The following is a 12,174-nucleotide window of genomic DNA, read 5'->3' as shown; positions in this document are numbered from 1 at the left end:
TGGGACCGATACCTCCAGACATGAAGGTCCGGGCAGTCTGAATGAAGAGACAACAACAGCAACTCATCAATTTGCTTCTGGCATTTTTTACTTAGTTCCATTATTTATTCACAATCAGCTGGAAAACTTCACTCTCACTCAGAGGCCTTGGCACTGTCAAGAGATCAGGCTCTTTGAGAAACGTAATCGTTAACATGCAGAACAGCCAATTTGCTCACCCTTAAACCCAGCAAGGTTGCGCAGTAAAATATTGACATCATTATTGTTGCAGTTATATGGCTGGGGCTTACCTGGGCTTAGTCTGTACCCAAGGCAAAGATCCTGCTCTGAAGAGTCTGAAATTTTCCCTTCAGACAGAACAATGGGGTTTTTTGAGTGATTTGAAAGACAAAGTACCTAAAAGTGAACCCTGGGCTGCATACTAGCTGCCTGCTAGCACTAAACACCCCCTCACCCCCCAGGCATGGCTGTCCCCAACAGGCCTCAGAGCAGGTCACAGGCTGGTGCCCCTCATCTTGCTTTCTCTTGAGGGAAGACTTTCAAGACAAGACCGACACCATCAGGAAAGTGATAAGCAGAGCAGGCAGGAGGTGGAATGTCATGGCCACAGTACTCGGAGAGGCTGAGGATGGCGCTAGAGGAAAAAGAGAGGGCATCAGTGCAAGGACATCAACGATTGAACTGTTTAAAGCACAACAATCAGAAGTCCTAACATAATACATACGCTGAAATTTGGGCCCGACAATGTTGATGTAGCCTTCTTGTGTTCCCCCAGTGAGCCCAATCTGCAGTTTATCCAATTCTGATTGTTTCTGCATTTGAACCCATTCCTTGATGGGAGACTTGTTCTGCCATTTCTCCAGATCACGAAAATTTATGCCCAGCAAGCCCTGAACCTCAGAAAGTGTCAGGCTCTAGGAGGAATCAAAAAGCAAGAATTACAGATGGAAACACAGGAATGGAAATAATACCTCTGACCAAGGAACCGATGAGGTTTCTATTAGCAGAAGTGTGAAGAGCAAGGAAGACAAATTTGTGGTAAGTGGTTTCAACTGGGACAATCTTCCCTTAGGTTAGGGGAATGAACATGATGGTTCCTCAAAGACTATTTCTGTTGTCCTCTGATGACAAGTCTCCCACATTCAAGTGGGGGCCCCAGTCCCTGCCCAAATCACTGGGCTTTCTTCCAAAATTGATTATATTACTGCTAACACTCATGTCAGAAGAATTGTCACATAGCTGTGGACTGCAGTCTAATGGACAACTGTCCCCTGCTCATGCCACTACTGCTATGAGAGCCTGCCCTGAAGAAATTCCCCAGTAAGACGGACTTAGCATCCATGTAGGACTCCAAATTATATTTTTGAAGACATTTCAGACTGTTTCTCCACTTTCTACTGGTCTAGCATCATTCTGAATTTGATAATGTGACCAAACCCAACTACTTAGCATAATACGAATGCATGGAATCAAACAATTTGATGATTCGGCTCACCATCACAGAGTCTCTTCTTAACTTCGCAAAAGTACTAACTTCCATGTTCACGTTGTCCTTGCTTAGAGCTCTGAGATCCACACCAGGAGCACCCCCTGGAACCAAAAAGAGAAAATATATCAAAGCATGGGGGACAACCCTCAAATGAGCAGTGCTGTATATCTGTGTAAGGTAGAGCTATAATGATGTCTCCAAAATTTATTAGGCTGGGGTTGCTAACAGAGTTCCAACTGTAAAATACATGGACACTACTTCATTTTGCTGGAGGTATTATTGTGTTGGCTGTTAAATCAATCTGCGACAATGCCAGATGCTAGACAGAGGGGTAAAGAAGAGTTTGCTCAGGCTGTGAATAAATTCTTGTCTTAACAGGGAAAAATCCATGTTTTGTAACATGGAGAAGGGCTGTGAGACAAGCATTAAGCATTAGCAGTTTGATTTCTCATGGATCTCGCAAATCTTACCCATCCCAGGAATCATGAGTTTGATTTTCCCTGTGATAGTCCAACAACTGATCTGGGCAAGTCAGGTACACAATCTTTCAAGAATATTTTATACCATCTAGAAGTTGGAAAAGACTGAAACTTTGAACAACTTGGCTTTAAAAATTCCCAAATCTTAGATGGTGTTTGATACTCATCCGCTTCTGGTTAAGACCTGTCTCTTTCCCCGTAATATACTGTTCTTTTACATACCTAGATATGGTTCAATAAGCTCATAGTAAGCAGGTGAATGGTGCTGGTCTGAGAAAGCACGTTTTGCTTTAGCATATAAGATGTCTTTCGTAAACTGTGAACAAGCTGAAGGATTCAGAGATGCTAGTCTGCAGAAAAACGAAGATTTAGGGAGATAAAAGTTTTTATTATCTTCAACCTGAACAAATTTTAAACTGCTCTGAGTATCTTTCTGGGATTCTCTATGTAAGACAGGATACCCCCTCTTCCCAGTATGGAGAGGTATGGAGAGAAGCTAAAAGCAAAAAATAATTGCTCGGTCTCCTGCTTAAAATGATGTGTCTTCTAAGTTATGATGACTCTGATGGGGCCTGGTAAGTTTCTGGATTTACAAAGATGTAGTTAATTAATTTCATTTAGCAGTCTTTCAAAGGAATTTAAATTAATTAACTCTCTTTTAGCTCTAGAATAAAAGCATGTATGCAGACCATATCTGTTGTCAGCTGAGCTACAATAAAGAGAGTTTGATTGCAAATCTGAGCCCTTCCTGGCAGGATAGAGAACAGCAGGCTTTTACACCTGGACACAGGGCAGGTACCGAGTTGCTTCCTAGATTTCCTCTCACTGAGTGGAGAGAAAAGGAAAATGCATTTGTTGATGGGAAAGTGCTTTTGCAAGAAGCCAAGAGCATCACAATATTTGACTCACTTCAAGCTGTTGAAGTCTATCATATTCAACTCGGTCACAGTTAGCAGGCACACATATTCTGTACCAATTGCGTTCAGTGCATCGGCATTCAAGGCATTTCCCAAGCCAACGTATCTTCTAATCATTGCAGAAGCCTAGAAACACATTTAATTTTTTCAAAAGTTAACTTGAATCAGAATTTATGTTTTCATCCTCAAAAGATAAACAAATGCAATAATTACAAAAATAAAATTGAATCATTTCAAATGTATTTGTTTGGACCTCAAGGATGGGTCAATCATCTTTGAACCCACTAAGCTAGTCCTAAACCAGCAGCTCCCAAACCAGGAAGCAAACATGGGCAGGAAAGCAAACCCAAATCCCTACCTGAGCATCAGCAGGCCGATTTTTTAGCAAGACAGCCAGCATGTCAGCCGAAGTTATCTTCCATTTGGAAACATCCTCAGGGGTGATGAAAGAAACGAGGGAGCCCAGTTTGGGGAGCAGACTTTCAGGATACCCATCAGGATATGTCTGTGGACAGACTGTTGTTAGTGCTACCATTATCATGCCTGCGCTTATGAATTTATGCTCTTTGCAAAATTAATGTGGAAAAGCCCAAAAGGCCTGCAAGGAAAAAGAAACCAAAGCCAGTGAGATTCCATGAGCACATCTGTCTTTTTTCTGCTTGATAGTTCAGGCAAGCAGGCCCCGGGGGAAGGAAGAAAACCTGAAGCACTGTGAACTGACTCAACACGGACCTGAGCGGGCACTATGCCTTGCAGTGGCAAAGGCTAATCAAATACTGGGCTTACCTAGCAGCAGCACAGCCAGCAGGTCAAGGGAAATTATTATTCCCCTCCATTTGGTTGGCACTTGCAAGACCCCATCTGCATACTATGTCCAGTTTTGGGCTCCCTGATACAAGAAAGACGTTGACAAAGTCTAGCAAAGACTAGCAAGTCTAGCAGAGGGCCACGCTGGTCAGGAAGGCAGAAGCACACAACATTCAAAGTGGGGCAGTGGGACTGAGAGAGCTGGGTTGTTTAGTCTGAAGAAGACTAGGTGAGGATTTTATTACTGTCTTCAACTATCTAATGGGAGACTATAGGGAAGATGGAGCCACACTCTTCTCAGAGGTGCACAATGAAAGGATAAGGACCAACAGGCAACGACAATTCTGATTAGATATTAAGAAACACATATTTTCATAGTAAAGTTGGTCAAACACTGGAAGAGGAGCCCAGAGAGATAGCGGAGTCTCAGTCCTTGGAGACGCTTAAACTCAACTGGACAAGTCCCAGAGCAATCTCATCAGTAGATAATTTTACATCCTTCAGCCTGGCATTACCTCATCCAGATGCCTCTTCAGCACAGCTAACTGCTGAGTATTGAAGGGATAGGTCAGTATCTGAGAGAGGTGATTATCCAGAGAGACATTCTTCAGGCAAGTATGTAACTGCTCAGCTGTGTAGTCAATAGGCATTAAGTAATTGTTGAGAACCATCTCTGTTATCCGCTTGTTAGGTGGGCAACCTGTTGAAGCAATTATCAAATGCGCTCAGTGTTAAATCATTTGCTTCAAGCTTTGAATGCTCCCTTGCTGGAGATAGGCAGGTATGCAATCATGGTACCACCCTCCTGCTGGGCGACCTGCCACCAAGTGTTTCATAGTTCAACCCAGAGCATTTAGGGAGACCCACAAGCACTAGGGTCAACCTGATACCAGGGAGAATGCTGCCATTATGGATCAGAGAAAGCTCTCATACCATCAGCACGCCTATGCCTAGTAGGCAGGAGTTCTTCAACAATGGTGGCCAGCTGTTCCCTTGACAGAGGTGAATCGTGTGCAAAGTTTTTCAGCCAAAGAGTTAAAGCATTCTGCAAGGAAAATGTTTCATCAGGGGGATATTGTGATCTTGGGCATACCACCAGCATAACAAGTTGCCACTCACACAGACAAGGAACTTCGCTGTTGAAGTACTATGGGCAGTAGACCTGCTGCTATAAGCGTAGAGATTTTTCCTTAGTGAGCCAAAGGAAAATTTCTAAATGCTTAAACTCTATCATATCCCATGCCCCATAAATGACTTTACCCCCTCACAAAGCGCTGTATACAGTTACTACTGCGTTCCACCTCTGGTACCCTTCAAACAGTTACAGGGAGGGGATGACAGCGATCTAGATTTGCAGTTCCAGGCTGTCAGCTTGATCAACCCTCACTTCCCACAGTACACCCATCCCCTTTGGCACCACACTTTTTAAATGAAGACACTACTGAAAACATACTGGTTAAACAACCCCCATCATATTTCTTCCATACTGCAGGACCTAGGAGTGCTTCCCAAACTCCCCACACCTCTATGAATACCCACCTTGGGGATCTTCTGCAAAATGCTGTGATCAAATACAGGAATCAATCCACTGAGCTCATTCAAGGTAAAAGCTGACCATGCTACAGGAGGCCTGCACACAAAAATTAGCAGGGATCAGCTTTCAAGAAAGAATGCCACAAAAAAAACCCCAAAAACAACACCTTAAAAGCTGCCAGGATTATGTCCTTGTAACATCTGAAGTTAAGAAAATACAAGATTTAAATCCTAAAACTTCTTGATCTCTTCCTGTTACACAAAACTTCATTCCACCAGAGCAAGAGCAATTGTTACTAACACGAATAAGGGCAGCTGGGTGGGAAAATGGCATTTGAGAAATACATTATTTTCCTAAGCCTGAAACCCAAATAATATCTATTGCTCACTATTGCCCAATTCAGTGCCAAGATCTCAGGGCATATGACACAGGAAGGGAAAATATTTTGCTTCCCTGGACAACACCTCTGTTAGATACAGCCAAGGATTTATCAAGCAACTGTCAGTCTGACAGGTAGAAACAGAATATTTTCTGAAAGTGAGTGGCTGACGAACAGCTAGAGCCTACCTGTGTTCATCAGGACAGCCTCAGAGAAGTTTGGCTAATGAAAAACAGACCAGAGGAAAGGCTTTTATAACTAGTGCAGGTGAGAAGTGACAATGTATTTTCCTGTGGAATTCCAGCCAGACCTTTCAGCTGAAGAAAGTTCAAACAAAGCAATGTAAAATGCCCAATGTGAAATTCAAAAGCAACAAATTATTCAAGTTTTTGATCAAGCTGGTTGGCTGGAGTTCACTCCGGTCTTAATAGGACAATGTTTTTGCTTAAGGGAACTGTTTTGTTGATGGAAGAAGAATTCATACCCAAATGTAGTGTTACCACTGCTGATGACACTCCTTATAGCCTCTTCTTGATCAGGCAGGAAAGATTCACACTGGCTTAATTGCTTCAGCAAATTCCCACCAGAACTTCTAATGTATTCTCCACCCAGGTCACAGACCAGACGTCCCAGAATCTCTGCATTTTCCTCATTAACTTGTGTGCTAGAAATTTTCTGAAATAATCCAAGACAGAGGCGTTAAAAAGAACTGGATGCCACTGTAGACGAGCATTCTTGCTCCTGCTGACAGCTGACAACCCCAAGTTCTCCGCAGCCTTGTGCAGAGCTGTCCCTGACCACGTACCAAACATGCTAAAGCTTCCAAGAGCAGCTGTTTCCGCTGAGTCGACTCCCTTTGCAGAACATCAAGATTCGCTTTCCCAATATTAGCAAAGTACTGCCTACAGCTTCCTGTCGCTGCATAGTCAGAAGGACTAGAAAAACAAATACTCTGTGAATTCTAGTGAATGATATCAAAAAGGCTGTTCAACATATACTGTGTCCAATATAACATCTTCCACATCCACAGACTAAACTTTATGAAGCTGTTGTTCCCAAAGATCCTAGTCCACATTTTTTAAAAATTCATTTTCACCTTAAGGAATCTATTGTGAGACTCAGCTTAAAATTGCTCAAGATTTGCATACAGAACCACAGTGGGTAGCTACTGGAACAAAGAAATCCGCTTTACTGTCCGTTTTCATTGATGTTGTAAGGAAAAAGCACATTCACAGAGGCCAGAAAGTACTAAAACTCCATACCGGTTTCATAACTAAACAGACATATTTAAAAAGAGCTTCAAAGTGTTTAGATTAATACGATGGATGGTTGAATCTGAAAGGACCTTAAAGGCTTTTGAAAGCTTTCTGCAATCTCTTTTTTTTTCCCTTTAAGGAGGCCTGAACAAGTCTGAAATATACAAACATGAACTAGTCATTACCAGCTAGACTATAAAGTAATACCACTTTTTCCCACCAAGTACTAAGGCAACAACATGAAAACCATAGCACAGTTACCTTAAAAACAGCAACAGGTCTTTAGGATAGTTATCTAAATCCTCGGGAATCCCATGCAGCGTCACCATCTTCACTAAGCAACTCAGCTGAAAGGACACCACAGTTTACATCAAAGAAAAAAAAAGCAGCATGAAAACATAAGAAAAAATAAAAGAAATATAAAGATTTTACTCTGCTTGAAAGTAAGGAAGAAAAAAAAAAAAAGAAATCAGAGGGTTTGGTTCCTGAGAAACCTAGCCAGCTGGGTTTTGACTCCTCCTCTCTTCAGGGAAATGCAGAACTGTGGAATGGAGACACAGGACCAGTTACTTTTGTTCTAGCCCCTGAAGCTGAAAGTTTTTTTGTTCTTGCTCAAACAATCCTCAATCTTCATGACAACATCAAACATGGCATTTCGAAATATGGGAACTGACCTGGTCTTCTCCTAGCTTGACATTCTTCTTCTTCATGATTTTGGCCAGCTCCTGAAATCTTTCTGCTTCCATCTCATTGACAGCTGCACATGTGAAGCCTTGGAGGACTGACTGGGAAAGCCTGAACATTTACAGAAGGCAATTCAGAAGGGCAAGGACTTCAGGAGAAAATTCAGTGCTGATCTCCCACATATATAATGAGAAATACAGCAAGCATAAACCTCCCCCATTCTCAAAGTTTAACACTCTCCAAACTCCATCCCCTCAAAATTGCTAGTCTTGACCTATGTGGGGGATCAGAAAACCATCACTGGTCAAATAGACATAATCTAGAGACTCGTAGTAGAAATAGGAATTTAGGGACAAACTCTCCATCCCAAGTTGTATTGCTGTATTCTGAATTACAAAATCAGTCTTCTCCCTGCGTTTACAGCACATGCCACACATTGAAAGTGAAATAAAGTTGTGCAGATCCTCATCACTGAACATAGTTTGCACAGTCTCGGAGAGCTCAGGGAGAAGTCCTTGAAACTTTGATTGCTTTTTATATGGAAAAGCTTCACTGTGCAATCAGCAGGACACTGATGTCGACTATTGGTTTTCCAGATATATACCATGGTTTTCATAATTTTTCATCTCAGATACGAGAGCTGACAAAAGACTTATATCAGCTAAATTTAGTGCCTGGAACAACACTGTGGAAGACTGACATATTTTCTGATTAGAAACGCCTTCCACAGAGGCAGTCAGAAACAAGGTTTCAGGCGCAGTCTCAGCTGGAAGCATCATTTCAGAAAGAAAGTGTGGTTTATGGGTATATTTTGCAGTTGACACTCTGGTAAATATTGATGCTACATGCCTGTGTTTGGGTTTGCATGCTATCTCCTATGGACTGAATATGGTGGGTCTGCCATACATACCAAAGGAAACATGGAAATTGCAATCAAAGCAAACACAAACATGGAAAATGGAAGGAGAGAAGAAAAATGCTACCTGCTGAAGTCAGGCTCAGTCCTTATCACATCACTGAAAAACATGGCAGCCTGTGAAGCAAAGCCAGGGTGTCAATGGTTTACCATGCAACATTCACCTGTATTTTCAGACAGATTTGCAGAGCAAACACATAGCTCTGTAGAGTCCAAGGATGACACTGAGGGGTAAGCAGGACACAAGCCGCTAGCATATTAACTGTTCTCGGGTCCACATTTTACTGTTGAGATCTTGAATATTGGGTTTCTCTTCCCCATAAACAAGCAATGATTTTGGAATGTAACTGGCCAAAGCATCAGGAATATATTTAACCAGGTCAGCAGGGTGACCTACACTGGAGGAAATCTTAGAAAAAAAAAAAAACAAACCCCAAACAAAAAACCCCAAACAAAACCATTCAAACACTGTGGCTAAAATAAACAATTGCTGTAGAAGAAATGACAAACTGGAAAGAAGCCAGGCAAATTCCCCTGCTGATCATCTGTGCATTTCTTGGAGACCTAACACTATGAAATATTTCCTGTTTAACATATTCATCAGATTAGGAGAGCTGCTTGGAGCTAGTATCTGGGGTTCTGATGAATGGGAATGATTCTGTCTCTTATCGGTTTCCCACCTCCTGGCTTTATGCCCTTAAAAATGTTCAACAGGCCAGAAAGGAGGGACACATCTTTCCCCTCTGCCAACATTAGCAATGTCTCAACTTGCCTAAGGCACATTGCAGAACAATCCTGTGCTGAATGAGGTGTTGTTTCCCTAATGCTTGACACAGAGCCCTGACTGCCCCATTGCCTCCAGACATGCTGTAGGCACCGCCTCTGGTGCCAAACACAGTTCAGAGTCTTTCCTACCAGAGGAAGATGAGTAACAGCAAACATGAATGCCACGCATGCAACCTGAAGACTGAAGTCATGGCTAGAAAAAAACATAGTTGTCCAAATCCTACACGTCCTACACAATCACATGGGGGGATGAAATAGTGCATTGCTGAAGGATCAGCCTAGCCTAAAAGCGACTTTCTAAGCCACCTTCCCTTCTCACATGTTCTCACTCTAAACCACAACGATACCCTTTCTCTGAAAGCATCTTTTCAAGTCAGTGGGGAGTAGCTTCCAGGACCACCCCGTAAAACAACTGTCTCTTCTGCCCTTGTCCTCAGGAGGTTCAACAGGACACACTGGCTGGCTGCCAAGGACATCTACACAGACATGGTGATAGGGACTTGAGATGCTTGTCCTGCTGCACACTCTGTTTAGCAATGACAAACACCCCCAAGGGAATGCTGCCTGGCTGCGCGGGTGTGTGTCAATGCCTGGCCCCAGGTAACCAGTGTTCTTAGCTGTGAGTCACTGGAGCTTTGCTAATTTATGATGCCTGAAGAGAAAACCAACTTCACCTTTTCCAAAAATGTCGTTTTCAGAGCAGAGGGCAGGGTCACCATTTGCTGAACAAACTCAGGCAACTTAATGGCTTCCAAGACCACTTCTGGAGACAGACTTTGAAGTGTGCTGCTGTTGAGGCCAGCCACCAAGCTACCTAGCTTTGCCAGGCTCCGTCCATTCGAGATCTGAAAGGTAAAGCATGCAGGAATGACTATGGGAAGGGCCAAACGTCATTTGCTGGCAGCTAGCTATACCAGATGTGAGGTACATTTGTGGACCTCATCCTTTGTACCTGGTAGCCAGAGCTGAGCAGTTTGTTGATTATAGTGCTGGACTGCTCAGCGCTCCAGCCACGAACTTCACCCAGGGCAGGAATAGATGCTTCGAGGTCTTTATCACTGATGCTGTTTTCGATGTCAGATATGGACAGCCCAACTGCAGCCTGGCCCAATGCACGCAGGGTTGCAGGAGGGAAACGCTCAAATTTTCTCACCAAAGAGGATGCAACCTGAAAAGGTCCCACACGGATAGAAAAGAAAGTCAGAGCAACAACGAGGTGAGCCTATTGGATCCTATGGCCTTTGGATGTCTTAAATCACTGGACTTTGTGCCTCAAGCTTCTGTGATGAAGCCTGTTGACGGACTGGCCTCCCCTGACTAAGATTTTGCATATCGTGAAACACCAGCCAGAAGCCACAATAAAAAAAGCAAGATTGCCTACAGGAGTGTACACAGGAGGAGGCACTAGAGTCGATCCTCAAGCCTCACAAATTTTGTCTAGTTGAATGAAGAACTGAGTCACTGGGCTGGACAGATTACCTGCAGTTCCTCCGTTGTCAGGGAGGAGGGAGCTCTCTCTCTAGTTATTCCTCTGCGTGTCAGGTTCAATGGACAGTTCTTACTGATCCTCTGGGCCAAGCTCAAAGCGTCATCTCTGCTCAAGTTGCTCACTGCTGAAGGGCTTAGGTAGCAAACAAATCTGTCTGGGAGACTGCAGGTGGGAGACAAGGAGGAGAGGTTGCCAGTATGATAGACAGTGGATCTGTCAGATCTTTCCTTTTTTTTTTCCAAAGGATGCTCTTTTCCAATGCACGTTTCCCCTGATTCACTTTAGCTCTGACAATGCTGATGCTCCTGTTTACAGAGAGCACTCCTGTGTCATGCAAAACTGCAAAAACATGCAAGATGTGCTACTGGTCATTAGTTGGTGGCTGGCACTGCATAACAGTCATTTCCCAAGACTTGGAACTTGTGGTCTGGCCCTCCCCAAGATCAAGTGAGATGAAATTATTTGAGGAACAGAAAAACGCTTTAAAGGTTTCATGGAAGCAGCCATCAGAATCACTACTCAGCAAACTTTTGCTAAGTCACAGTACCATGCTAAACCATAAGTCAAGTAGGAAGTCAGGTCAGGTCCTGTACCTTGATAAGGGAAATCCAGGTCCAGAGGTCAGTAGCGAGGTATAGTACACAGCTGTCTCCCAGAGCAAGGTGAGGTTGCTGATCATCTGTATATTGACTGGATCCCTGGCAAATTTTTGAAGCTGAGGGTGTTGACATGAGGGAAAAAAAAAAACAAACCCAAACAAAAATAATTTAGATGTATACTTTAATTCTGACAGTTACTTGGACAGTTTGAACAGACCTCTCTTCAAGCAATAAGTTTTTTTTCACCTGGCTTTAAAGCTGTAAGGAAATTTATTTTTTGTTTTCAACTAATACACTGGGACCTTGTTTTATCTTTACACTCCAAGGGCATGGTAAGCCTCTCACTCTTTGACTGTTGTAAGGCACAAAGGTAGGAGAGCTGCTAAAGGATGTGGACCTGCCCCTACAGCATTGTTCACACATACAGTCATTCACTAAACCAGGCCTGGATATTGGTCTTGAGACAAAGTTTGGGTTTGCTCCTCTTATTGACTCTGGTTTGCTTTCTGCAGAACTACCTTTGTGAAACCAACTTCTATGCAAGTGCCTCTTATCACAAGAAATCACGACGGAGGGGAAAATAAGAACTGAAGTGACTGTTCACCACAAATAAACAAAAGAAATGTTCCTGCTAGCAGCATCTCCATGAATTTTGGTCAGGGAAGGAAGACAACCTCCCAGGCACAAAATATTTTGCACACTGTAGGTTCTTCATCACCATGATGAGCCTGCACTTACTGTTGGTTCATCACCAAAAAGCTGCAGGTCTCCAACAGTAGCATGCTCCAAGAAGGATCCAAGATAATTTTCAAACCAAGCAGTGGAATTCAGACCTGGAA

The 12,174-nt window shown here is 43.1% G+C and overlaps 1 protein-coding gene across 1 annotated transcript; it reads right to left on the bottom strand.

The window, feature by feature from the left end:
- Positions 1–510: 510 nt before the first annotated feature.
- Positions 511–12,174, bottom strand: MSLN (mesothelin; the record flags this gene model as incomplete). Its single annotated transcript, XM_082490739.1, has 20 exons — positions 12,074–12,174; positions 11,330–11,451; positions 10,727–10,898; positions 10,200–10,415; positions 9,922–10,092; positions 8,724–8,870; positions 8,529–8,578; positions 7,536–7,656; positions 7,123–7,208; positions 6,411–6,540; positions 6,090–6,280; positions 5,232–5,322; positions 4,626–4,737; positions 4,208–4,392; positions 3,244–3,390; positions 2,878–3,011; positions 2,191–2,318; positions 1,496–1,590; positions 721–914; positions 511–634 (listed from the first exon to the last, which is right to left on the bottom strand). The coding sequence occupies exons 2-20, from the start codon at positions 11,413–11,415 to the stop codon at positions 511–513; spliced, it is 2,580 nt and encodes an 859-aa protein (XP_082346865.1). The 5' UTR covers positions 11,416–11,451; positions 12,074–12,174.

Source organism: Vanellus vanellus (genome assembly GCF_965231255.1).
Source record: "Vanellus vanellus genome assembly, chromosome: 14".
In the NCBI taxonomy this organism is placed as follows: domain Eukaryota; kingdom Metazoa; phylum Chordata; class Aves; order Charadriiformes; family Charadriidae; genus Vanellus; species Vanellus vanellus.
Note: the sequence above shows the minus strand (reverse complement) of the source record. Positions and strands in the feature narration are given on the sequence as shown.